The following is a 25,301-nucleotide window of genomic DNA, read 5'->3' as shown; positions in this document are numbered from 1 at the left end:
CCGAGTTGAGCCTTCCGATTGGCCGAGCTGCACGTCCATCATCTCAGGCCCCACCCACCCACGCACGCACGCCCGCGCCCGCGCGCAACGTCGGCTCAGGTTCGGGTGAGCGGGCGGGCGGGCGCTCGCGGATAACCTTTGCCCTTTGGCCGGCCGCGAGGAGCCAGTGGCGTCGCGTCGCGCGCGATCTTCCTGCTGCTGCTGCTGTTGGTGGTGGCGGCGGCGGCGGCGGTGAGGGTGAGGAGGGTCGGGGGCCGACACCGGTTGGTCGGTCGCTCGCGCGCGGAGGGGAGCCCGAGGCGGAGCGGAGCTCGAGCGCGAGCCACAGGAACATGGTGAGCGAATGAGGGAGGGAGGGAGGGAGGGAGAGTGTGAGGAGAGGAGAGGCTGACAAAGCAAAGCCCAGGCCCCGCGCGTTAGCGCTCACAACAACCGGGGCCCTCGTCCTTTATTTGAGGCGGGCCCGGCGGGGAGGGAGGGAGCGCGGGGCCGGGGCCGGCGCGTGCTGTGGGAGGCGGGCGGGCGGCAATGGAGGGAGGAGGCCGCACTCACTCACTCACTCACTCACTCAAGTCAGTCATTCAGTTCAGCGCTCGCTTTACCGCTTTCATTCACAGGCCTTAGAGAGAGAGAGAGAGAGAGGGGGGAGTGTGTGTGTGTGGGGGTGGGGGGGGGGCAGGGCCTGTTCCCACATGGGTTTCGGAGATTTAAACTCGTTTATTTTTTATACCTGGGATGGAAGGGGGAGGGGGTTGTTCTGAAGATTACACAGATATACCCCTCCCCACCCCCTCCCCCCCCCCCCCACACACACACACATTGTGTTCTTTTATATACTTTACTTTGAGTCACTGTGAAGGTAAAAGGGAAGTGGGGGGGGCGGTGGGAAGAGGGGGAATCCAGTCATGGCAGAATGAATGCAAGACAATGAGCTGCTGAAATAAGGTGGTGGGGGGGGGGGAGCGTGTGGTGGGGGTGGGGGTTGGGGAGCGTGTGGTGGGGGGGAGTGTGTGGTGGGGGTGGGGGAGCGTGTGGTGGGGGGGAGTGTGTGCTGGGGTGGGGGAGTGTGTGATGGGGGTGGGGTTTGGGGAGCGTGTGGTGGGGGGGAGTGTGTGCTGGGGGGGGGGGTGGTGCGGTGAAAGTGATGGAATTAGTTTGAGGGTTTTTTCCCATTGATGGCAAATGACCAGACCGGGCTCTTGGGAATGATTAGCGGAATGTGCTTTCTTTTCGTCCGAAGGCGTTATCGCCTTGAAGTATTCATTTTGTTTTGTGCATTTTTTTTAAAAAAAAGTGTTGCATGTAAAATGAATGTTCAGGTGCACATGTATGTGGGTGTGGGGGAGGGGTGGAGGGGAAGAAGAGAGAGAGAGAGAGAGAATAGCCATGGAAGTTGATCATGTTTAGTTGACGTGGATGCAAATGATACCACGAGTCATATTGTAGCTCAGAAAGGGTAGTTAACTATTCCAACAGGTTGCCAAAAAAGGTGGTTTGAGTTGAGGCCAGGACATTAGACTTATTACAAAACAGCTTGATGCTGTCCAGGGCGTGGGATGTCCTGCTGACATGGAGGGCACTATACACATATTGTTGTGGTAGGAGGACAGTAGGGTGGGAATTCTGGAGTTATGCCATCAGGTGGGCTGAAGGGCCTTCATCCAAACTAATCTTGTGATTTTGTGAATGAAGCTGATACGGTAATAAAGGAAGTAAAGCTTACGAATGATCACAGATATGGTGCATTGTGTGGTGCTTGTATTAATTTTTAAAAAAAAAAGTTAATGAAGAGTTTATCCAGCAAAACATCAATCTTTCAACTCACATAGAACAGTGTCTTTATTAGAACTAAGCAAAATGTTAATTGGCCAGAAGGTAGGTAGTCTGACTGACAATTATGGTCTCAAGCATTAAATGCGTGGTCAGTTGTTACATACATGGGTTCTTAATACTGTTCACAATATATAAACACAGTGGATAGATATGAGGGTTTGTCTTCCCATATTTGAATGCCTCAGACTTGGGTATGAATAAAGGACATAATGACATTTAAAAAGAAAAGGTTACTCCAGACAGTTATTACTGTATTTGCATTGCATTAAATACTGAACCTGTATATTATCTGTTATGCAGAATGAACAATTTGAAACACTAAAAAATTTGAAGGGGAGTACTTAACAGTACGGAGAATTAAAGAGACCAGAAGAATAATCAAAAAGACAAATTTTGAAGATGGGGAGGGAGAAAGTGCCGCAGATATTTTTGAAGAGTTCTAGAGGGCAGGGGTGTAATGCTTGAAAGTTTGACAGACACTGGAGGGATGGAAGGAATGAGCAGGAATTAAGATTGTCAGATTGAAGCATGTTTATGGAAAAGAAGGCTTAGAAGAGATTGCACAGCAGGCAGGGAGCAGTGATATTGTGATGAATTTGAAAGTTGGGATGAGGATCTTGACATTAAACCACTTGGCTACTAGTACTCCAGGAGCAAGCATGGGAACATTGAGTGTCCAGAGGTTTGTGCAAGAGTGAATATGGACTTCACAGTTTTAGATGAGTTGGAGCTTTGATGTGCCATTTCCATGCCTCTTTGGGTTGTGGAATTTGGAGTGATATTCCATCAGTGGGTAAATCAAGGCTTTGTCAACAGCTTAGTTGTCAATAATATTACTCTTTAACCAGCTTTACCAGCTGCCTTGATCACTTGGTCCAATAGACATCATACGGTGCTGTGAATCTGAATGGTTCCAAATGGAGTCCATACCCTTTTGGAGTAGGAAGTGTTATGTCATGCTCTATCTTTCTCAACTGAATTGTTAATATCACTCTTGAAGATTTATTTTAATTTGATGTCCCACTGTTGATATCTGTCTAGCTTGTCTGCAATGGTTTGGCTACAACTTGTCTTTCAGGTGAAACATAATTGGCTCTGTAGGGGATAAATCTCGTCAATAGAGTGGGACCACACATATGCTGTAATAAGAATACTAATGTTATTTTAACCTGATTCATTTTTGGATCCTCTGAGGAAGTTGCTTAACCAGTTTATTTTGTAGAATAATGTTTTCCAACAAAATGTCACTCATGTAATCAAATCAAGAAAATTAATATGTTAATTTTCTTGATTTAGTTACCTCGCTGACATATTGATACACAATCTTAAATTTCAGGTGTCTTATCGACAGGCATGATATAGCTTTACTTTATTCATAGTGGTGTCTTTTCAAAAGTAGAGCTAGTTTTAGCCAGATGTTGTTAATAAATTAAACTGTCTGACAATCCTTGGGACCTGTTAAAATCATGTGGTTCAAAGCTACTTTTGGACTAGTAGTACCTTTGGGAAATTGTTGACATTGTCATTTCATATTAAGGCTTTAATTGGAAAAGAAATAGATTTTCCCCAACTTTTGGCTGTCTGGTGTTCTCCATCTGAAGATAGAGCTCTAAGCTATTTCCACTCTTTAGCTGTTTCCATGACGTTTCCTATTCTATTTCTTTCTTGGATTTCTTCTATTATTTCATCCTTTGATTCCTTTTTTTTTAGTATTTTGCACATAGTTGCTTATGTTTTTTTTTGACCTAATTGGTCAAATGAGATAAGTTAATGTGCTGAATATAGATGAAAGATTTTTTTAAAAAAGTGCGTGAAAATACTGGATTGTTTAATGTTGTTTCTTTTGGTAACGCGGTAAGGCTATCTCAATGTTTTTCTGCAAGCTGCCTTTTACTTAGCCAACCAAGGATTATGTTATCTGCTTATACAATTTTTACCCTTGATATGGACCCAGAGTGAAAATTAGGGCTTTGCCCAGTTTTTGAAAGAACATCCAGCATAGCAATGGTTTTAGCTGATAGACATATTTAATATTGTTTAGGATTTGGCAGCCAGAGCATGTGAGGATGTATGGTGCTGCCAGTTGCATACTGGCCTTTTTTTATCTTATGTATCTGAAGTATGAGTAGTTTTTTTGGCTTTTTGATACCTGCGAATCAAATATAATTGAATTTGACTCACCCTCTACTTGTATGAAGCAGCAGTTGAGTTCAGCCACACTATTTGTAACTGTTTCCTGAGCTGGAGATTTTGAAAGGGGGTGGGCTTCCTCTACTATCGTTTCCTTCACTCTCACTAAGACCATGCTTTCTTGATTTACTTTGAAAAAATTATAATCCTGTGAGAGTGTATTAGCTTTTTATCAGTCCCCAGTTTATTCTACAATGTAATGATTATTCAAACTATTACGTTAGGTTAAATGGGATTTCCAATAAATGGCATTTCAAATACAAACATTGCCTTTATTTTGAGTGTCCTGTGTTCAGATGTTAAGAAATAAATACTATTTTATAGGATTTATTATATTCTTCCAACTCGAAGCATGGTGATCGCTGACCAGGGTAGAGAATGTTTTGTAGTTAACTATGGCAGCCATTTGTGCAAGCCAGGTTCAACCAATGAATACCGCACTGGAAAGTTTTTTTAAAACTAAAAAAAAATCTATACCGATGTTTACTGTATAACCAGTTCCAAAGTAGCTCACACCTAGCATTTGTATTCCTCTACTGAAGGTGCTGACGCATGCTGCAGTACATTTCCATGGGCATTGGTTGACTCCTGGTACCCAAGTGGCCATTCTTCATGAGTATAGTTTGACAGCGAGGGAACGGGGGAGGGAATAGCAACCAACCAGATTCCACCCTTGTCCAAAGTATTATATATACAGTATGTATATTATGCAGTCACGCGAAGACTTCAGTAGGGTTTATTGAATAATGATCAGGAACGATGGATGATCTTGGCTGACTTTTATCCCTCAATAGCCAAGGACATTGAGACCATTTATTGTTGCCAACTGAATTTATAATAATAAATAATCCTTGCATTTGATATAGCGCTTTTTCACGTCTTCAGGACGTCTCAAAGCGCTTCGCAGAATAAACTAAAGTGAATTGACTGTATAATTGTGGGTGTAACGCGGCAGCCAATTGCGCACAGCAATGTCCCACAAACAGCCTCGGATTGTATACCAGTAGACAAGATCGGAAGAATTTAGAAAATAACTTTGAAACTTGTGAACCGTAATCACAGAGTTTGATACATAGAGTTACACAGAGTGATCCAGCACAGAAACAGACAATTTGGCCCAACCAGTCTGTGCCAGGGTTTATACTCCACATGAGCACTCACCCCTCCAATTCCCCTCTTCCCTCATGTATGCCTCAAGTTTTCTCTTGAATATATTGATTGTATTTGCTTCAACAACAGCTTCTGTCAGTGTTCTATACCTTGTGAAAAGGAACATGAACACAGTTTAAGTAATTAACCATTTAATTTCTGCTGTAGTCATTGAAGACACAATCAGAAAAGTAATGGCTGTGTTTACCTTGAGATTCCTATATTAATTTACTGTACAAAGTGGCAATTGAAAGAAGTTCATAGGTCCAGTGCAGGAACAAATATATGAAATATTTATGTGGTTCTACAACTTCATGCACCATCACGTTTAGACAATTTTTTAAATTCATTTCTGTGGGGTAGATGTCATAAAAATATTTTTGTTGATTTCCTATAATACAATTGAAGTGCCCAGACAGCTGTGTGAAGTGCTCTGAGACATCCCCAACATGAAATACATGATATAAGTGCAAATTGTAATGTATTTTGTCGTCTCAGTGTTGATTAATTTCATTATTTCAACCACGTATTAAAAAAAATTTCTTTCTTTTATGACAGTCAACATCGGATGCAGCGAATGGACCAGGACAACAAGCGTCTTTTCAAAATGCTCCTCCAATGATTCCACCACCTTTTGTAAGTATCCAGCCACACTTGTGGTATGCTGTATGATCTAGTAAACTACTTGATTATATTTTTTGAAACTAATTTGTCTCCTTAAGATGGGACCGCCTGGTATGCCTCCACCTTTTCCACCCATGGGTATACCACCCATTGGCCAGAGACCACCAAATCTGCCACCTTTGCCACCGGGTATGATGCCACCGATGATTCCGCCAATGGCAGGGCCGCCAATGGGACAGGTACCTTTGGTGTGGTGCAATAAATCCATGCTGTGTCTGCGAATTAGTGCAAGTGAAACTATTTAATAATTCTTGTGGAAAAACGATATTAAACACGTATTTAACTTTTTCTTTTATGTATTTAAGATGCCAGGAATGATGCCTCCAATGATGTCAGGAATGATGATGTCCCGTATGCAAACTGCTTCCATACAAGCATCGGCACCGGTAATTCTTTACCTTTGTTAATATACGATGCATTTCAATGCTCTCTTCAACAAATATTTATGAAAAAATTGGTCCAGGTAACTTTAGAAACCAACTGTATATGGATCATTTTATCATTTATACTCCGGCTTTTTCTTCCACGAGAAAACTAATGATTTTGCTCATTGGTTTCTCTTCTTAAAGTAAGCATTTTATAAATTAAAACTTGACTCCTTCATTGATTTAACATGGAACAGATTATATAGCTGGGAAGAAGATTGGAAGCAAGGGGGCGGCTTGGGTGCATTGTACAAGGTTCCTAAATGCTACAAGCAATTTCAGATAAGACCAATTTTAACCATAGTATAATAATGAATCTTTACTTTCTTAGAAGACTCTGTAGGCTTCTAAATTTTATGGACTTGGAATTGTCCAGAATTACTTAATGTGATGTATGATTTCCTGAATGGTTTGCTGATTCTTTAAAGCTCGTAAGTTTGGGATTTTGATCCTTTTCAGAGGTTTTATGATGTAGTCTTGTTGGTGTAGCTTTTACGTTAGGGAGGCATATTGGAAGGCTTTTGTATCAGAAACATAATCTGTTTCATTCATTGTGTGAAAATGGTTTTAAAATTAATGAAGAGAAAAGCAATAGCAATAACATTTTGTACAATTTTTAAACTTTGGAGCACTGATTACATAAAAGAAAAATGTAACTCATTTGAATTTTGAAATAATTGTTTTTTTAAAAACGGTAAACGACATAGGCAGCCTTTCTGTTGTCATTAAAATGTAATCAAAAGGAGATTGGATTAAGCCTTTTTTTGCAATTACTTTGTTATATAAGCAGTTTAAAGGAACTGTACTGTAATTTACTGTTTTGGGGGGAATTAAAATAAAGCCAGCAATGAAGCTGGAGATGGTCATTTTGATCTGATTTATTCCAAACAATTAACAAATGAATACACCTTGCATTTGATAATAGTATCTTTAACGTTGGGAAAACGTCTTTAAATGCATCACATGATTTAGCGAAAAACAGCAATGTCACACGAACAGATATGAAGTGAATGACCTATGTTATCGGAGGACTCTGGGAGCAACCCCTTTCTTTTCAGAAGATGCTAAGGCATCTTTAACGTTCACCTGAACAAATAGACATTTTAACATCTCATCCGAAGGATGCTATTTCCAACAATGCAAGCTCCCTCAAGCCTGTATTGATTGGAGTGTAAGCCTAGATTTTGAGTTTATAGTCCTGATGTGGGACTTGAACCCACGACCTTCTGACACATATGCAAGAACTCTTAAAATCGTTGACATTTCGAAAAATGTATATTTTTCTATTGCAACAGCCAGGAGTCAGCACCACGGCCACAGAAGTAACTTCAGGTAAGTTCACTTATTTTCTGCTCTCTTATTTGTATTGAAGTTTCATCTAATTTGTGTGAAGTGAATACAGTAAAACTCAAAAGTCTTATCTTTATAAATTGTATAAATCGCCTAAGTCATTCACCCCAGTCCCATTCAGTTTCCTATCAAATCCACTTTGATTTCTTTGGACTATTCGAATTAATCATCTCCTAACTTGTAATGCAGCTCCCCAACCCTCCATTACTTCTGCACTAACCTGACGACGCATGTATACTTAGCGACCAGTTGCATTGAATCACAGGAAACATTGTCTTGATCCATCAATGCATGCGGAGAAGAACTTCCATTTTCCACGATTCAATGCGATTCCAATGCTTGCCGGTCGGTAACTGTTCATGCTGAGACAAGCAAGACACATTGAAATGTAGTCTTGACTCATCACCCCAAGAGCACCTACCGGCTGCATTAGATTACAAATGCACAGTGTAGACTATTGATTAAATCGCATTTTCTACAATTTATGCAGTTTGCCTGCAATTCTGATTGTGCGTAAATCGTACTAAATAAAGGTATCCAGTGAGCTAAATGTTTTTTGTCAAAGGTGCTTAATGCCATTGGAAAATATCTTAACTTTATAAAAATTGTATAAAACTAAATTTGAGTTGCACTTAAAATTTGATCTTATGTTGGTCATTAGAAAATACCGAAGAAGCTTTTTTTTTCCCTGAGGCTAGTCTTAATCCCGATATTTCTTGATTCCCTTTTTCAGCTCCAGCGACTACTGTTGTTCAGGTGAGCTGTGCATTAGTGTTATTTCATATTTATATACTAATAAAGACAAACTGTCTGTGAGTTTGTCTGCCAAGAACGCAATAACCGATTGACGTGGAGACATGATTTATACCTCATCAGAAAGGTATTGCATGGGGGAGTGTCATGGGTATATTTTTGTTCGGGATCTCCTATCGTTGATGAGCTATATTAAAAAATACTTTAAAAATACTTTTATTAAGCCCCCCAAAAAGGTATGCATGGTATTCTGCAACAAAGTAGTGACAGAGGTCACACACCCTTCTGGAGAGATACATTTATATACTAATAAAGACGAAATGTCTGTCTGTGTTTCTGTCTAACTGATTGACGTAGTGACACCATCAGGAGTCCTCCCAACCAGGAGTCATCCCAAAAGTACATGTGTCCAAATATGCTAACAAGTTCAATAGCACATTTTCTTAATCTTAAAGAGCTAAAGATGCCTAAGAAGCGAAGATCAAGCCTTTCAAGGACAAGTAAAAATACCAGACGAAAAGTAGAAGGCTGATTAAATGACACTGGTTGTCAGCGTAGCTGCAATGATTACAGCTGGTATTAAAAAAAATCCAATTGAATATATTTCGCAAACTATTCAGAACCTCTTTCGCCAGCAAAAATATATATTTGATACACAACTACTGCTCCGATATTCCGAACTATTTAACCCAAAATAAGTTTTATCTACCCACCTCTGCATTTGCAAAATTCTCTTAACACCCTCTAGAACAGTGCTGCGTTAGATTGCCTAACCATCCATTGGGTGATCATATGCAACAACCAATTTCTCAAAACAATTCTCAAGTATTTCTCAAAAATATTTCTTGAAAATCTAGTTCAGTATTGTGAAAATATAGTGGAGTGAAAAGGGAAATAACTTGTGCGTGATACTGTAAAGGCCTAACAGGATGATATTGTTTTTCAGGTTACAAATCCTACAGTCTCTACTGTTCAGCAAGTTTCAACAGCAACTGCAACTCCAGTGGAAGAGCAGCCAAAGAAGGTACAAAGTTAACTTTTTGTAGTCTGTATAACAAGATAGTAAACTTATGCTTCTAGTACTACACAGCTTATCCGAAGTTCACTGTAGAATTAAGATAGAATCATAGATAAATGATCTCTTTGATTAGGTAGCAGATCAACTGGCGACATGTCTTCAGGAAGTATCTTTTTCAAATCTGATATTTATAACTTGTCTCATCAGAAATCCATTTGGACTGAACATAAATCTCCTGATGGAAGGACCTATTTCTACAATTCTGACACAAAACAGTCAACATGGGAGAAGCCTGATGAGCTGAAATCCCATGCAGAGGTACGTGGGAGGAAGGGAACTGTTTATAGTTCACTGGATGTATTTATTGCGGAGAATTACCCAGTAGTTATATTTAATGAATAATAGAAAATATTTGAGAGTCAGATATTTTGCTTAATACTTATTATTTTAGCAGTAATTTATTTGCAGAGGATGCTTCATATTCAATAATGAAATAAGTATTTGAATTTTTGATTATTTTTTATTGTCAGATATGTACAATTTGCTATGGAAAAGAAACCGCCGATTTTTCTGTCAAATAGTTAGATGTTTGTAAGAGAATCGTACTACCCTTTGTTAAACTTAGTAGATAAATGATTTTTTTTTATTTTAAGCAATTGTTATCAAAATGTCCGTGGAAAGAGTACAAGTCTGATACTGGGAAACCCTATTATTATAACTCTCAAACAAAAGAGTCTCGATGGACTAAACCCAAAGAATTGGAAGAACTGGAAGGTAAAATTATTTTATCTCTATTAAAACTTTACATCACATTTTAATTATTAAGATATAGTGTTGCCGCTTTCGATGGTTAAATACACATTTAGAAACGTGACAATTGAAGCCAAATGCTATGTTTTTTTTCTTTTCTAGATATGATCAAAGCTGAGGAAGAAAATGGGTACGTTGCAATGAATGAATCTTCAGAATTATAAATGGAAATATTTTAAAATTAAACCTTTGTAGAAATGTGTTTTTTTTAACACTTTGTCATTTGCAAAGTAACAGTGATAGAGCCTGTGGGATGACAGACTAATTTAATTAAATCGGATTATTAAAATGGGTTTGCTGTCAAATAGTACAGCTGTAAACTTTGCACAATATCTTCCTGGCCACCTGCTATGATATGGCATTTAAATGCTCATGGCTAAATTCAAAGCAACAATGAACTACTGGAGACCAGTGTTGAGCAAAAATAATGGCCCAAATTATGGAACTCTGCTGTGTCTTCCTCTTATCCAACCACTTATTCCTCTCTAAAAATACAGGTTCTTTATTTCTATTCATGTTAATATGTCACTTTTACAATCCTAATAAAATCTGAGGAAGATGGGTGCTATGGACTTCCAAGCACTTTGGCATCCTATGCTGCTTCTAGTAATTAGCTTCATAAATTTTATTTCTGCAAATGTCGGTCTGTGAGCAGCGAATAAAACTGTTCAGTCCAGGAAGACTGGAGTTATCAGCAATCTTAAGAATTAATGTATAGGTTTGATATCAAATTTAGATACCAGATATTTATTCTTTATTCCTAAATGCATATTTTCTGCAGAATAAAGGAGGCTGCCACTGCAGCAACCTCTACTCAAGAGGCAACATCAACTACCACGGCAGAGGTTGTGGAGAATGAAGTTACAACCACCGTTGACAATGAAAAGCATCAGATGGCAGCTGTGGAGCAGTCAGAACCTGAACCCTCCAATGCTCTTTCCCATCCGATAGAAGAAGCCACAAAGCAGGATATTCAGGAAAAGTAAATTTAATCTTGTTCTGTATGATTTCTAGTCAAATTATCTCTCTGGCATTTGCAACTTTCCAAACCAAAATATATTACTGAAAAAAAATGTTCATTTCAAAAAGGATCTGTTTTAAGAATTTAGTATAATTAATCACAGCGTTCCAGATGAGGGTGGGGGGGGGGGAAATCAGCCACTGGAGATGTGCTTGGGTGGACGATAGATGAAATGCTGAGGCTCCCTTTCAAATAGCTTACATGTAATAGTGGTTACATTGGCAAGATGCTAAAGTGTAGCTATGGAACCAAACCGCAATAAAAGGGATGAACGATACCTTCGGAATGGGGAGGGAGATAGTGTGCAAAGTAAATACTGTGAATATTTTTGTTTTTGTAAAGAACTATACAATTACTTTTCCTTTCCAGTGATATTCCAAAAAAAGAAGAGGAGGTGAAGAAAGAGCCAGTCCGGAAAACCTATACATGGAACACCAAAGAAGAGGCAAAGCAAGCGTTTAAAGAACTCTTAAAAGAAAAGGTACAAACCACCTTTGTGTCCTTAGTATTGGCAAGGCTGAGCTTGTAAAACAGCTTAGCTTTTGTATGTTAAAAATCTATAGTGCTGTGCTTTCTACACACTATTTTAATAGAAAGCAAAAGAAAAGTTGCAGATGCAGGATATCTGACAGTAAAAAGCTGAAAATTCACCATTTTCACTATTCACTATTTCATACTGTGGAGCCTTGTTAGCATGATGATCCATAACATTGATATAACAAATCTGCCAATGGCAACTTTCACTGCATTAGTAAGTTGTAAACTACTGGAATAATATAGGAAGGTCATTGAAGGAAATAGTACAGATGGATTCAACAGTGCTTTTGCATAGAGAAAGTGTTGAGGGATCTGGTGATAAAACAAATGTTTAATTTCATTTTAAAAAGAAATGAACTTGTTGGGTCTGCTTTTCCTTCGCCTAGACATTCATTTGTGTGATAATAGTGGGAAGGATTGACCTTTATCATTCGTTGGCTTTTAAGTCAAAATAAATTTTCGTGGTCTCTTCAAGCAAAGTTCCTTAAATTAGTTTGTCTATTTCTGCTGTTTTCTATTCAGGAATCTGGATTTTTAAAAATAAGTGCTTTTATATAATAAATTTAAATTGAATATGGATTCCATTAAAGTAAGATTGGGTGATCCTGAGCCAGATATGAGAACTGTAATGAAATCTTCATGTTTAATCTTCAAAGATGATGTGTGTTTCCATAGGGTGTTCAGTCGAATGCATCATGGGAACAAGCAATGAAGATGATTATAAATGATCCCAGATATAGGTAAGCTTGAAACTTGTTTTCTGTTTAAACCGTTTGTGACCCTCTACTCTTTGTAAAAATATTTCCCATTCACTGTCTTTTAAAACCATAACATAGTAAAACCCAGCTACACATAACTATTGCAGCAGTAAACTATTATGTGCCATTTAAGAGCTGCTGTCCATTTTTATGGATTGGATGTTTAGGGAAGAGACAACCAAAATAAGACATGGCCTACTTAGGAAATGCTGTTAAATATCTCCTTACCAAGTGTTTGTATTTTTACAGCATTTAGTTTCAATTTAAACTTTTAAGATCCTGTTCTGTTTGCTCTCCGATAACTTCACATTTCACTCATAAAATACACAAGTCAAAAGTACGTTATCGTATTTTCTGTGAAGCGCTTTAAGACATCTCAATAACGTGATGAGGTGCTGTATCAAACGCAAGGATTATTATTTTCTTTTCGTGTTAAATTCCGATTGGGCATGAAATCTCACCTGGCCTCTATGTCTTGGTGCTTCACAGATGGTCTCTTTAGTCACTGGACCATTGAGGAGCATTGCTTTCAAGGTTATTTTCAGTTAGATGATATATAAATCAAATGTAGCAAGCCTCCTGATCCCAATTGTTTGTTCATCAAAAACATTATAACTTCAGTCAAGTACAAGAAGACTTATGAGAGGATTGAGAAATTTGCAGCCTGGCTCCTGTTGGAAACAGGATGTGAATGAGATTGATATTAAGAACCAGCTCTGCTGTGTGTATGGAGGCAGGAGCAGGTGGGTTAAAGATGCAATGAAGTGATTCTCAAGTAAATTAATCAGCTGTTTACTCCTGCAAGTGAAGGGATATCGCTTTCAGCATCAAAGCGTTTAGGGATGGGGAAGCTGGATTCATACCGGTGTTAATTAGATTTATGGGAACTGATGAGAATTCTGTAGAAGCACGTTTGCAGCAACAACTTGCATTTATATAGCGCCCTTCACGTGGGGCTGCATTTTCGGAGCGCTTGGAACAATTGCCACGTCTCAACGATTTGACAAATCAATCTTTTAAAAACACTTAAGTAACATTTAATGCTTCTTTAAAAGCTATCGGGCTATTCACTGGACTTCCTAGGAACTAACAATTACCATTTCTGAACAGAGCTTAAACCAAGATACACCACCTGTGTTTGTGCTTCATTGATTCGCACCAATGTGCTGCTGAAACCACCTTCTCAATGTGATCTCAGCAACCAGGCTCCATGCAATTTCCCCTTTATACAACATTTCCCATCAAAGCACAGTGTAAACTGGATGGAACTTTTTTTCCTGATCTCTCCATCAGATGACAGTGCATTGTTTTTTCATTTATATTTTTATAAAAGAAAAGACTGTTGGAGAGATGCACATAGGAGTAAAGTTTGTTAATTCATGTGTGGGGGAATGTCCATTGGTATCCCTTTTTTGGAAAGAAGTGATGATTCTCACTTCTGAAATAAACAAATCTTCCATGGGATCCCCAGATTGCTCTATTCGGGGACTTATTTAATTTGTGTACCTCAGCTGATAGGACTTTCTTTTCTAATTGCAAAAAGATTAATCCTATAAAATTGGAGAAGTCATCAATCACATTCATCTAAGTTGGTGAGTAGATGGTACATCAAAGCTCTGAAATCTACCGGGTAACAACTCGAAAGAGACCATGCACAAAAATGATTTGGTCTCATTTTTACATAACATTTCAAATCGAAAACATTTTAATTTTGGGAATTATTCAGGTTCTAAAATAATAGTTTTAATCCATCGACTCTGAAAACATTTTAAATGTAGTTTTATATTTCATGGCTGTGACCATGTTTGCTAATTTGGAAATAATTGAAATGCCGTGTATTGATGTTATTTTCTGTGAATTTATATTGAATTTTTTTGTTGCATTGCATTAATTAATTTTTTTGTTCAAACAAAAGCTGTCTGTGCCTCCCAAGGATTTTCCATTTACAATGCTTGGTTCTTTGTTTACTTGAGTACCTTTGTAGAATGTCTACATGTGATTTTCTTCATATTGTTTAGTTTTGCAATAATTCCGAGAAATGCATTTTATCCAGAGGAATCACAATTAGTTCCACTCATACAGCAGTAAATGAGATATCTGAATATTGTGGATTCTTAAGTGTTTTTTTTCCCCCTAAGACTTGTGGCTCTTGTGAATTTTAATTACTTCACTCGTGCTATTCACTTACTTATCACTCTCTCCTTTGAACTGCGCAGTGCATTACCAAAACTTAGTGAGAAGAAACAAGCCTTTAATGCATATAAAATACAGACTGAAAAGGAGGAGAAAGAAGAAGCCAGACTTCGATATAAAGAAGCTAAGGAAAATTTTCAGCGGTTTCTTGAAAATCATGAAAAAATGACATCTACTACCAGATATAGGTTTGTGATATTATTACGTTTTTTTTGTTCAGTCAGATGTGTAGAAAACCATCACCAAGTTTAAGAATATCCAAAGCAGACTGGAGCTCCACGTATATATGCTATCTACAACTGAAAATTTTCCTGTGCCTGGGGTGGAATGCGCACTCTCTGTTTACCATAATTCTGCCCACAGTCTATTGAATATCAGTAGTTATAATGGTGATCTGCTATTTATTGTATTTCATTCTTGGTTTTGCTTTGCTATTTGCTCTGAGGTAAAAGACCTCATGGCATTGAGTCCTCTGAGTACATGTTTTTACCTTCTAAATGTTGCTGCATAATCTTGTTGACAGTGTCAATGAACATGAGGTTTCATTCCCCTATGACTGCCAACCCCCACTCCGCTCCCCCCCACCTCCCAACCCTCTTAAGTCTGTTCTGTGGTTTTGGCCCAATCTGCAATCATTATCATCTGTTTCAGTTAGAATATTCGAGGAATTATTTGTAGTATTACAATATTTTGGCAGGCAACAAATATTCCAGTGAAATATATTTTTGCCTATTTATTTTAATTGTTTTAGGAGAACGGTTTCTTAAATCATCTTATCCTGCCTCTCTCCCCCTTTATTCATGGTCCAGTAGAGGAACAGGTACAGTGAGTATTCTATTGTGTTAACTGTTCTACATGCCGCCTGGGGAAATGGGTTAAGATGAGGCTGGATAGAATAATCCAGCTGCAATTAGCTTAATTTGCTCATACACAAGCAATGTTTTTTTAGAGTGAGGTACCCCAATGCTTCTTTGGTTTTAAAATAAATACAAATGTAATTGTTTGGTGCAAGAAATTCTACCATCAAGACTGTCTACTTAAGTAACACAGCACTTTTTGCCTTAGTGTTTTTTTTACATAAGTTTTGTTTTCAGTCTTATTCACCATGAGTATCGCATTGAAGAGTGTTCATATTAGTAGCACAAAGACAGTAGTTATTACATAGCGCATCACCCAACTATTGAAGCAAATGTATGTTTGGGTGAAATTTTCAACAAGTAAGTTCTTATTTCAGTGGGACTGGGATATGAACTTTATGCCATAGGTGAAGAAAAATTAGTACTACAGCATCAAATACTCAAACACATAACTGTATATAATGTATCTTTGTGTTCACATAGATGCGTTTGCTCTATTCTATAGGATACATATAATCACCTAATCCGTAACCTATTAATATTGACCTTCCTGAAGTGGGAAAGATTTAGTAGGTGTAGAGTTGACCTGTCCTCTAAGGTAAACAAGTCATTTACACACAGGCCACTTAGCATCGCCTAAATTTAGCACAAATGTTTAACACTAGGGAAAAACACATTACACAAATGGCACACACACAAGTGCAAAGACGTCACAGATGTATTTTACACCTTGAAATTGGGCCTAATGTTGATTCATCTAAAAAATACTATGTAACCTGCAATTGTAGGTTGCTAAGTTGTTCCATAGGAACCAAAAACAAAGTGATTGACTGTAGTGACTACAGCTCCCCTAGCGAGCAGAAAATCAATTTTACTGTCCTCTTTTGATGAGAACAGTGAGTTAACTTTATTAATTTCTTTCTTTCTATTCCTGTTGATTCGTACAGTCCTAAGTTGTTTTCTACATATATTCCTGTATAAACATTTTGGTGTGTTGCCTTCAAGTCAAAGAAGGAAATATCCAAGCAGCTTCATCAAAGGCATTGATTATTTTTCCCATGTAGAAGCTGTATGCTCTGGGTGAGAAGAACTTTGGTAGTAGTTGGGGAGTTAGGTGGAACTTACCAAGAAAATAGATTGAAACTCTAATGTATAATGAGTTTACTAATAATACATTTTGTTTGTTGTTTATTATTGTAAGAGATGTATTCACATTATGGCTGTTTGTAGGACATTGTGTGCAAATTGACTGCCTACAAATACAGTCACTATACTACAGTAAATCCTGGGCAGCAATTTGAGACAGTACAACAATGTGATAAAGCGCTATGTCAAATGCAAGGATTATTATTACAATAAATAAGAAAAGGCTAATTTTTATTGGGATAATGCAATATTGTTGTATGTGGTTTATTAGTATGTTACTGCCATCATGTGGCGAATAATGGTCACTGAAGTAAATGCACAGTAACTATTCATAATCAGAAACACCGGTGCAGCCACCTGTAAAATGGAGAAGGAAAGCAATTCATTTGTTTCTATCTAGTTTGCTAATAACTTTTTTCTATTTTTTCAACCCATTTAAAGTTCATTCACTTGAGTGGCTTACACCAGCTGGTGGATTTTTAGCACAATCACATTGTGCATGTAGAGGTGAAAAATAATATGTCGATTTAATCTAGGCACTGCTTGACGCAATGAGTTACTGAGATGGATCCTGTCCTCGTCTAACATCCACACATGTGCAGCTTCCAGCAATGTCTTTGGTTAGCAATCAGAAATGGGAAGTCAGACTGATTTTTCCCTAACTAACTCAGAGTTGATAAAAGCATTTGTAGTGCCCCAGTGAATCTTGATGCCAAACTATGAATGTAATTTTATAACTGTTTGATTTTCCAGGAAAGCTGAGCAGATGTTTGGAGAGACTGAGGTGTGGACTGCAGTTCCTGAACGGGACCGACAAGAAATCTACGAAGATGTTTTGTTTTTCCTGGCTAAAAAAGAAAAGGTTTGCTCATTGCATAAAATTATGAAATTAGATAAGGCCCATCATGTGAGTGTTTTGGGGATGTCTTTGTCCATGAATTAATATGGTACTGTCAATCATGATCTAATTTCAGGAGCAAGCAAGGCAGTTAAGGAAAAGAAACACCCAAGCACTGAAGAATATACTTGACAACATGGCAAATGTTACTTACTGCACTACGTGGTCAGAGGCACAACAATATCTAATGGATAACCCAACTTTTGCAGAAGATGAAGAATTGCAAAGTAGGTTATTCTAACTTAGTGGAACACTCAAATTCTAGTTTCCTCTATCCCTCCGCCTTGCCCCACTCCTTCCCCATCTTCAGGTCGTGCCTGAAAACCTTCCTCTTTCACTGTGCCCACGGTCACCTCCCCCCCAGCTCGGTGTCGTGCTCCGCCACTGTACATGCTTTATTTATGAAGTGACATTCGTGGAAAGTAATTTTATTCAGGTATTAATTCACTAATGTTTTATATTTTCTAGACATGGATAAAGAAGATGCCCTGGTTTGCTTTGAAGAACATATTAGAGCACTGGAGAAAGAGGAGGAGGAAGAGAAGCAGCGGGGATTGCTTAGAGAGAGGAGGAGACAGCGCAAAAATAGGGAGGCTTTTCAAGTAAGGGATAAATTAAGTAAATGTAGTAGTCATATTGTATGCAATGTTTTAATATTTTCAGGTTTATTACGTTAAGGTTTTATTAGTGTATACATCATCTTTTCATACTTTTAAACTGTGACCAATGAATGTTATCTCAGAACTGACTAAAACAAGTGTTTTTTTTCCAANTTTTTTTAAATGAACCTGTACTATCACAGTCTTAAATAGGATTACTATTTAATATTCAAAAGAAACATCCATGCGTTAGATTCTCCAGTCAGATTTACGGGTCTCAAGACATGTTAAATATTGTAAATAATGAGGGTATAACCCACTGAAAGCTTTGATGATGGGTATCAATTCAAATATCTTTTGAAGTGCAACTTGATTCTTGCGTAAAAGAGTAAAATGTTTTATTAAATCGAGATTTTCATTAACTGTAATATTTTTGCAGGCGTTTTTAGATGAGTTACATGAAAGTGGTCATTTACATTCGATGTCTACCTGGATGGAACTGTACCCTGCTATCAGTGCTGATATTAGGTTCTCCAAAATGCTGGGACAGCCTGGTAAGCTTGCTTTCTACTTGTCTTCTTTTTAATCAAAGTTTCCAGTACAGAACAAACTAGTTAAAAATTCTGAAAGCAGATCTGGTCTAGTGTGTTATATGTTCATAGCAAGTGGTGTTTTGTGTTTAGGATCCACTCCTCTTGATCTCTTCAAATTTTATGTGGAAGATCTGAAAGCACGTTTCCATGATGAAAAGAAGATAATAAAGGATATTTTAAAGGTATGCATTACCAGTTTCGTGTATAGAAAATGTACAACATGAATTTATACAGCTTCCAAATTCAAGTGAGGTTTTTCAGCCCGCAGTTGATGACTGAAAAATTCCAGTATGAATTGTTGTGAAATGCTGCCAATCATAAACCGCACCATCGTCTTCCTGTATTGATTGTGTGCTTGATGAACCTTCCTTGTAGAGAATTTTAATGCATTGCACTGCTATCAGTTATACAGTATTTTTATAAATTCTTCATGTTTGCAAAACATAACTTTGTTCACTTGCACAAATTAAGATCTGCACAAAGCACGTAATTTTGTTTTGGTAAATGTCATTCACTCTACATGTACTAATTAAGTTCTACTGCAAACAAAAACAGTTTATAGATATACTATATGAAGCTTCATCCCATCTCACAGAGAATCATTAGATATGCACTTAATTTATATGTCCCAGAGACAGAGGATTTAGATTTGACAACTTTAATTGTGCCATCTCTTGGCATATTATGGATGTGACAAAATTTTAAACCATTTGACTTCTAATCTAATTATCTTGTAGTAGAGAACAGTTGATCATTTATTTGAAAAATACAATGAAACTGATAACTTGTCACCTCCAGGGAAATAGCTTAAATGGCTACTTATCAGAGTTGATTAGTTATCCAGTGTACATTATCGATACGACTTATCTCGGGCTGGTTATCAGAGCTTCACTATATGTTTTAATTTCAAAATGTTGCTTAAATCGTATATTGCAAATATTGTGAAAGCATTATGGTTCTAATGTAAATGACAATATTATGTAATCTTTCCTTCACCTGCAGGATAAAGGTTTTGCGGTGGAAGTCAATACTACCTTTGAGGAATTTGGAACCGTAATCAGCTCAGACAAGAGAGCAGCTACACTTGATGCTGGTAACATCAAACTTACTTTCAACAGTGTACGTAGCTTTTCAATTTTTTATTGATGTATTCTTCATGTAATATTTGACTGGTAATCACTGCAAATAATTTGAAGACCAATCCTCAAAACTTATGAATGTGAGACCAGGAAAGTTATTCTCTGGTTAGCCTGCAGTGGAGGGTACTCTTTGTTTGGTAATCACTGTATATCTCAGTACATCACCAGGTCTTTGTAACTATTTCATGTGAACTGCAAAGGAGAAAAATCTTTTTAGCATTGTCAGAAGTAGGTTATGATCAAATCAATGCTTTATTGCAGTTGCTTGAGAAAGCAGAAGCTCGAGAACGTGAGAGAGAAAAGGAAGAAGCTAGGAAACTAAAACGAAAAGAAACTGCTTTTAAAAGTATGTTAAAGCAGGCAACACCTCCGCTTGAACCAGAATCCAACTGGGATGAGGTACGTACATGGGTCAATGTGTCTAGAAAGTGTGGAACCAATTTCAGATTTGCATGTGTATTTCTGTATTTTTTGCTAATATGTTCTTGATTTGGTATTACAGTTTATTTTTCGACAATTGTTTCAGACTGATGTTTTAGATGGCTGATAAACATTATATTTCTTTTCAGGTGCGTGAAAGATTTGTAAATGAGTCTGCTTTTGAAGACATTACGGTAGAATCGGAAAGAAAAAGACTTTTCAAAGAATTTCTCCAAATCCTTGAGGTAATTATAAAAGATTCTGCTACAGTCCTCTTGAGGTAATTCTGAAAGCTGCTGCTACTCACAGAAAAGTGAATTGGCTGGCTTTTCAAACAACTAAAAACTTAAGGGCAAAATATGTATGGTATGTTTAGATTGGGAGGAATGCGACCTTTTTGAGATTTGTCCAATCAAGTCATTTTAACAAGTGCAATCAAGTGTAAATCAAGGTGGTTCTTAACGGGACTTGACATTAATTTTAAATCACGAGGAAGTGTAACTTAAAATGCATTTCACTAAGGTGCGGAAAGTTAACCTCCGCTTATGTTGATGCAGATTTCCCACTGGTTCACGCAATGCGTGATAGTACAGGTTCATGATTATCAATTGCAGTCCTATTTTACTTATTGACCATTTTTGTTACAAATTAGAGTAAGCAAAGATTGTGTTTACAATCTTACCATGTTTGAGATTTATTGTCTCTCGTTTTTCCTGATTTAAAGATAATACAGAAGACGAACTTTGTTTTGCCAAAGTTACTTTTTAGAGGGCTACAGGAAGATTAATAAGAGTAAACTACTGTCCATATTTTAAAAAATTGTTTGACAAATATTTGCTCTTTTATTCTTGTGGAACAGCACGAATGCCAGCATCATCACTCAAAAAGCAAAAAACATTCTAAGAAGTCGAAAAAACATCACAGGAAACATTCTCGCTCTCGTTCAGTAAGTGCTTCTATTTAAACTGCTTATTAAAACCTTCTGATCATCGTAATTGATACAGAGACGTACTTCTAATGCGTTCTAATGAGTCATCTGTAAAGACAGTGAGGACACATTTTGAAGAGCTGTGGTTAAGTTTATCTTTATCTGTGCAGGGCTCAGAGACCGAAGAAGATGATTATCACCATTCTAAGAAAAAGAAACGGTCTCATTCAAAGTCTCCTTCGGACCGCTCATCCAGTGAAGAGTCGGGTAAGTCGGGATACCCTAAACCCTTTTTACATTTCTTGTGTGTGTGTAGAGTTAAAATCTATTACGATTTTTAATGCTTGCTTTTTTAATATTTAGAGCGAAGTTATAAAAAATCCAAAAAGCACAAGAAAAAAGGCAAAAAGAGAAGACGCAAGTCTGTAAGTATCACCTGCATTTTAACTTTCGTATATTCTGTGTTTCACCAAATCTGTTCAGGTACGTCTTCTTTGAAAGTCGCTGTATGGAATGTTGCTAATGTACTGTAATACTTTGTTGCTTCAAAGTAAAATTATGTGAAGTGCTTTGAGATGACAAGTCAAAGATATTTCATAAAAATTTTAATATCAAACATTTTGAATTGCTAAAATAGGGCTCTTTGGAGCGCTCTGGGACGCTACCCTGCATGAGAGGCGCTATATAAATGTACGTTGTTGTAACTCTACAGGTGACTCCTGAATCTGAAGGAGAGCGAGAACGAGAGCGTGATCGTGACCGGGAAAGGGACCGGGATAGAAGAGAAAAGGAACGAAGCAGGGATGATGAAAAAGAAAGAAATCGAAATAGATCACAATCAAAACACAAATCACCTAGAAAGGCCACCAATAAAGACACGGTGAGTGGTTTTCTGATTGATTAGCTCTTTCTTCACGTAAAGTGATTTGATAAAAACATTCTTAACCCTTCTGAGATTCCTCCTTCTGTTCCAACTAAAACAGTCCTATTTTTTTTCAAATGTTTCCACATAACTGAAACCTCTTGTCTTTAGGCTTGATTGTTCTGGCACTTTTTCTCCACAGGCTAATTGGGATACCTCTGACAGTGAGCTCAGTGAAGGAGAACTGGAAAAACGAAGGAGAACACTCCTGCAACAACTTGACGATGATCAGTAGCTAACACTTGTATGAATCAACTGAGCCGAAAGTTGGGTGAGAAAAGCAACCTTTTCAACTAACAAACTTAAAAGGATGACACGTAATTTTAAGAGCTTTGTTCACCTGTTGTAATTTTTCAGGGTGATATGATTTGGGTAACAAAAATAAATCCCTCACACTTTCTTTGAATGGCAGTTAGCAAGTTTCTTTGAGTAAATCCTACTGATTCCCCCAAACTGCCAAATTCAAGTTTGGCCAATTCTCATGTACTACTGTACATACTGTTCATCATGAGACTTACACCTCATTCATAGTTTCTTAAACCTCCGCCATAAAGAAAAAGCAGAGAAGCTGTTCTCTTTCTGTTGCTATCTTTATAGCAAAGATTCTGATGTCAGAAATTGCAGGCAATTCACTTGAGGTTTTGGAGAATAGACTTGAAGACATCCTCTGTGCTATTTTATTTTTAGACCTTTGCCTAGCAATTCCTTTGCTTCCTTTTCTATTTAGGGACTCGCCAATAAACATTGGTGTTTTATTTGGTTAAATGTTAAATTGTTCGTTATTGAAATGAGTGGAAAAGGAAATTCACAAAATACATAGTTATATTGCAGTTATATTCTGTGAAGCGCTTTGAGGCGCTATATCAAATGCAAGGATTTTATTAATTATTATTAATGGTGATGAAAATTTAAACTAGCTGGGCACTGCTCTGAAGATAGTGTGGTACTGTGCTAAAGTCCAAATGGAGAGTAAGCTACCTGCTATTTCTGACACAAGTAGATTCCTATTGTATCAAACTAAGGTCGCTGTTTTACATACACCTTTTGAGCAGTCCTTTCAAATTCCTGGACATTAAGAGACTTAAACATGCATAATTGCAAATGACCCATTGCTAAATGTATTGAAATGAAATAACATTAGATAGTCGTGCCATAAAAATATAGCAGGATTTTTTTTGCTATTAGTAATTCAAAACTAAATTCTTTTGGAAAATCCTGATGGCTTTAATTCCTGTTTTATTGTAATTATTAACAATTTTTGTAATTTCTTCAAGGACATTTTTATTGTAACTTGTCTTTGTCCAGTTTGAAAAAACATTCTGTGCAAAAAAGAAATTCCTCAGTTTTGGAAGCACGGTGCAGGAAGAAGAACCTTTGTACTTATAGCATAATTTGTTTTCCCCAAGGAGTACTACAAATTTTATTGACGTTGTTCTAAAATTTAAAATTTTTCCAAGGCATGACATGCAGCAGAGGGTTTCTTTTCCATCTCTGTATATACTTGTGTCTGAAATACTTAAGCGTTGCTCAGAAAGGGAGCAGGATATTTTTGTATGTTTTATCACAGAAACATTAAAATTTGTTTTCTGCTGAAAGTGTCAGCATCACAATGTTGGATCTATTGCTTGATGGGTATTAGGTTCACTGACATTAATTCTTGTTCCTCAAGTCTCCTGCACAAAATTGCCATCTGCATAGTCCCTGGTGTAATGATTTCCTGCTGAACTGCTCTTTCTGACACTCCTTTATGTCAGGTAGGTTTATACAGTCGTCTCCTCAGTAATCTGTTCCTACGCAGACAGCAATAGTGAATCAACTCATTTACTTCAGTTGGAATTACAGGCCGTATTGCTGGCAATCAAACACCTACAACACTGAAGAAAGATATCAAAGGCACCTGTTTGCCTGCAACATTGGTTAGGTTGCATTGATTGGTTTGAGCCTTTAGCCTTTCTGTCCCCACTCTCTGGAACTTAATCCCAGAGTCCCTTTGCCTTGCCCCATTCAAGGTCAGTCGCAAGAGAACAAGCCAAGTGCTCTCTCTAGGAGTCTTCATGCATTCTTACAAGCAAAATTTGCCCAAATATCAGGTTACTTTATTGATTGGGATATGCAAAGACATTGCTTTAAAAGTACCCCACATGAGATATCTTTAATATGTAAGATGGATTAGATGAAAGTATTAGGTCTTCCTCAAACATTTCACATAATGTAGTGCAGTACTTGATGAGATAGTGGGAAGGATTCAAAAGTGAAACCAGTATGTCTATCTTAGTATGGGGAATCTTGTGTGCCAAAGATTTATGGTATACAGTTGAGTACCTTTGCTAAGTAAATGCTGGCATATGATTTCAATGCTAAACTTTAACTGTTAGGATAATTTCACATAGGTGGGAGGGGGATTGCAGGGGGGTAACAAGGGTTTGTATGGTTGTTTAAACTGAATGATTTTAAGTCTGTATGCAGGACGTCGAGAGTTGTCATTTAATAAAATGTGCATATCTTTTCCAAAACATTTGTCTATGCCTACTCATCTATATAATCAAGCCTGTTAGCACAGCTCAACGCTTAATTGTCTGGAAGTTCAATTCACAACAGCATTCCCTCTTTGCAAGGAGTGGGATATTCTGCAAAGATTGAATGGTATCTTATCAAATGTATAGTTGTCAAGATTTCAAATTATTTAATGCATTCTAAGTGTGGTCAGATTTATGTCAGTTTGTTAGAGCTATTTGAAAATCTTATGTCTCATTGAGTCAGCTGAACTAATATTATTTGTGATTGTTTGACATGATACAAAAAATAAGATTTCCTAAAATTGTGACCAGGTGCAGTAAATCATGAATGTATAGTAATTCTATCACAACAATTTGCAGAAGGGCGTAATAAGCATAGTCTGTATGTTTTAATCTAAAATAGTATTTGTACCTTTTAACTCCATTAGCTGAAGTTTGCCAGTGTGTTTTTGGTGGGTGTGATATAACTAGCTGTGTAAGATCTTTGATTGAGAAATGTATTTGTGCAGTTCTGCTTCAAATGAGTTGCTGGGTTGTGTCTGTCTGTCTATCTAACGCATTA

At 37.5% G+C, this 25,301-nt stretch overlaps 1 protein-coding gene across 2 annotated transcripts; it reads left to right on the top strand.

Moving 5' to 3' along the window:
• Positions 1 to 211: 211 nt before the first annotated feature.
• Positions 212 to 24,736, top strand: prpf40a (PRP40 pre-mRNA processing factor 40 homolog A). Of its 2 annotated transcripts, XM_007889935.2 has the most exons (27): positions 212 to 335; positions 5,731 to 5,808; positions 5,895 to 6,035; positions 6,162 to 6,242; positions 7,577 to 7,613; positions 8,365 to 8,387; positions 9,331 to 9,408; positions 9,610 to 9,720; positions 10,056 to 10,176; positions 10,315 to 10,342; positions 10,994 to 11,194; positions 11,603 to 11,714; positions 12,446 to 12,510; positions 14,745 to 14,909; positions 17,478 to 17,586; positions 17,699 to 17,849; positions 18,091 to 18,224; positions 18,661 to 18,775; positions 18,905 to 18,996; positions 19,817 to 19,933; positions 20,215 to 20,352; positions 20,523 to 20,618; positions 21,233 to 21,319; positions 21,472 to 21,568; positions 21,665 to 21,726; positions 22,014 to 22,181; positions 22,366 to 24,736. In XM_007889935.2, exons 1-27 carry the CDS (start codon positions 333 to 335, stop codon positions 22,456 to 22,458), a joined length of 2,703 nt encoding a protein of 900 aa, XP_007888126.1. In that variant the 5' UTR covers positions 212 to 332; the 3' UTR covers positions 22,459 to 24,736. The 2 variants fall into 2 exon arrangements, with proteins under 2 accessions (XP_007888126.1, XP_042192086.1); XM_042336152.1 differs by lacking the exon at positions 5,895 to 6,035 and having other exon boundaries at positions 213 to 335.
• The last annotated feature ends 565 nt before the right edge of the window (positions 24,737 to 25,301 follow it).

This window comes from Callorhinchus milii, unplaced genomic scaffold (assembly GCF_018977255.1).
Source record: "Callorhinchus milii isolate IMCB2004 unplaced genomic scaffold, IMCB_Cmil_1.0 Scaffold6, whole genome shotgun sequence".
NCBI lineage: Eukaryota > Metazoa > Chordata > Chondrichthyes > Chimaeriformes > Callorhinchidae > Callorhinchus > Callorhinchus milii.
The sequence above is the reverse complement of the archived record's forward strand: the minus strand, read 5'-3'. Positions and strand labels throughout refer to the sequence as shown.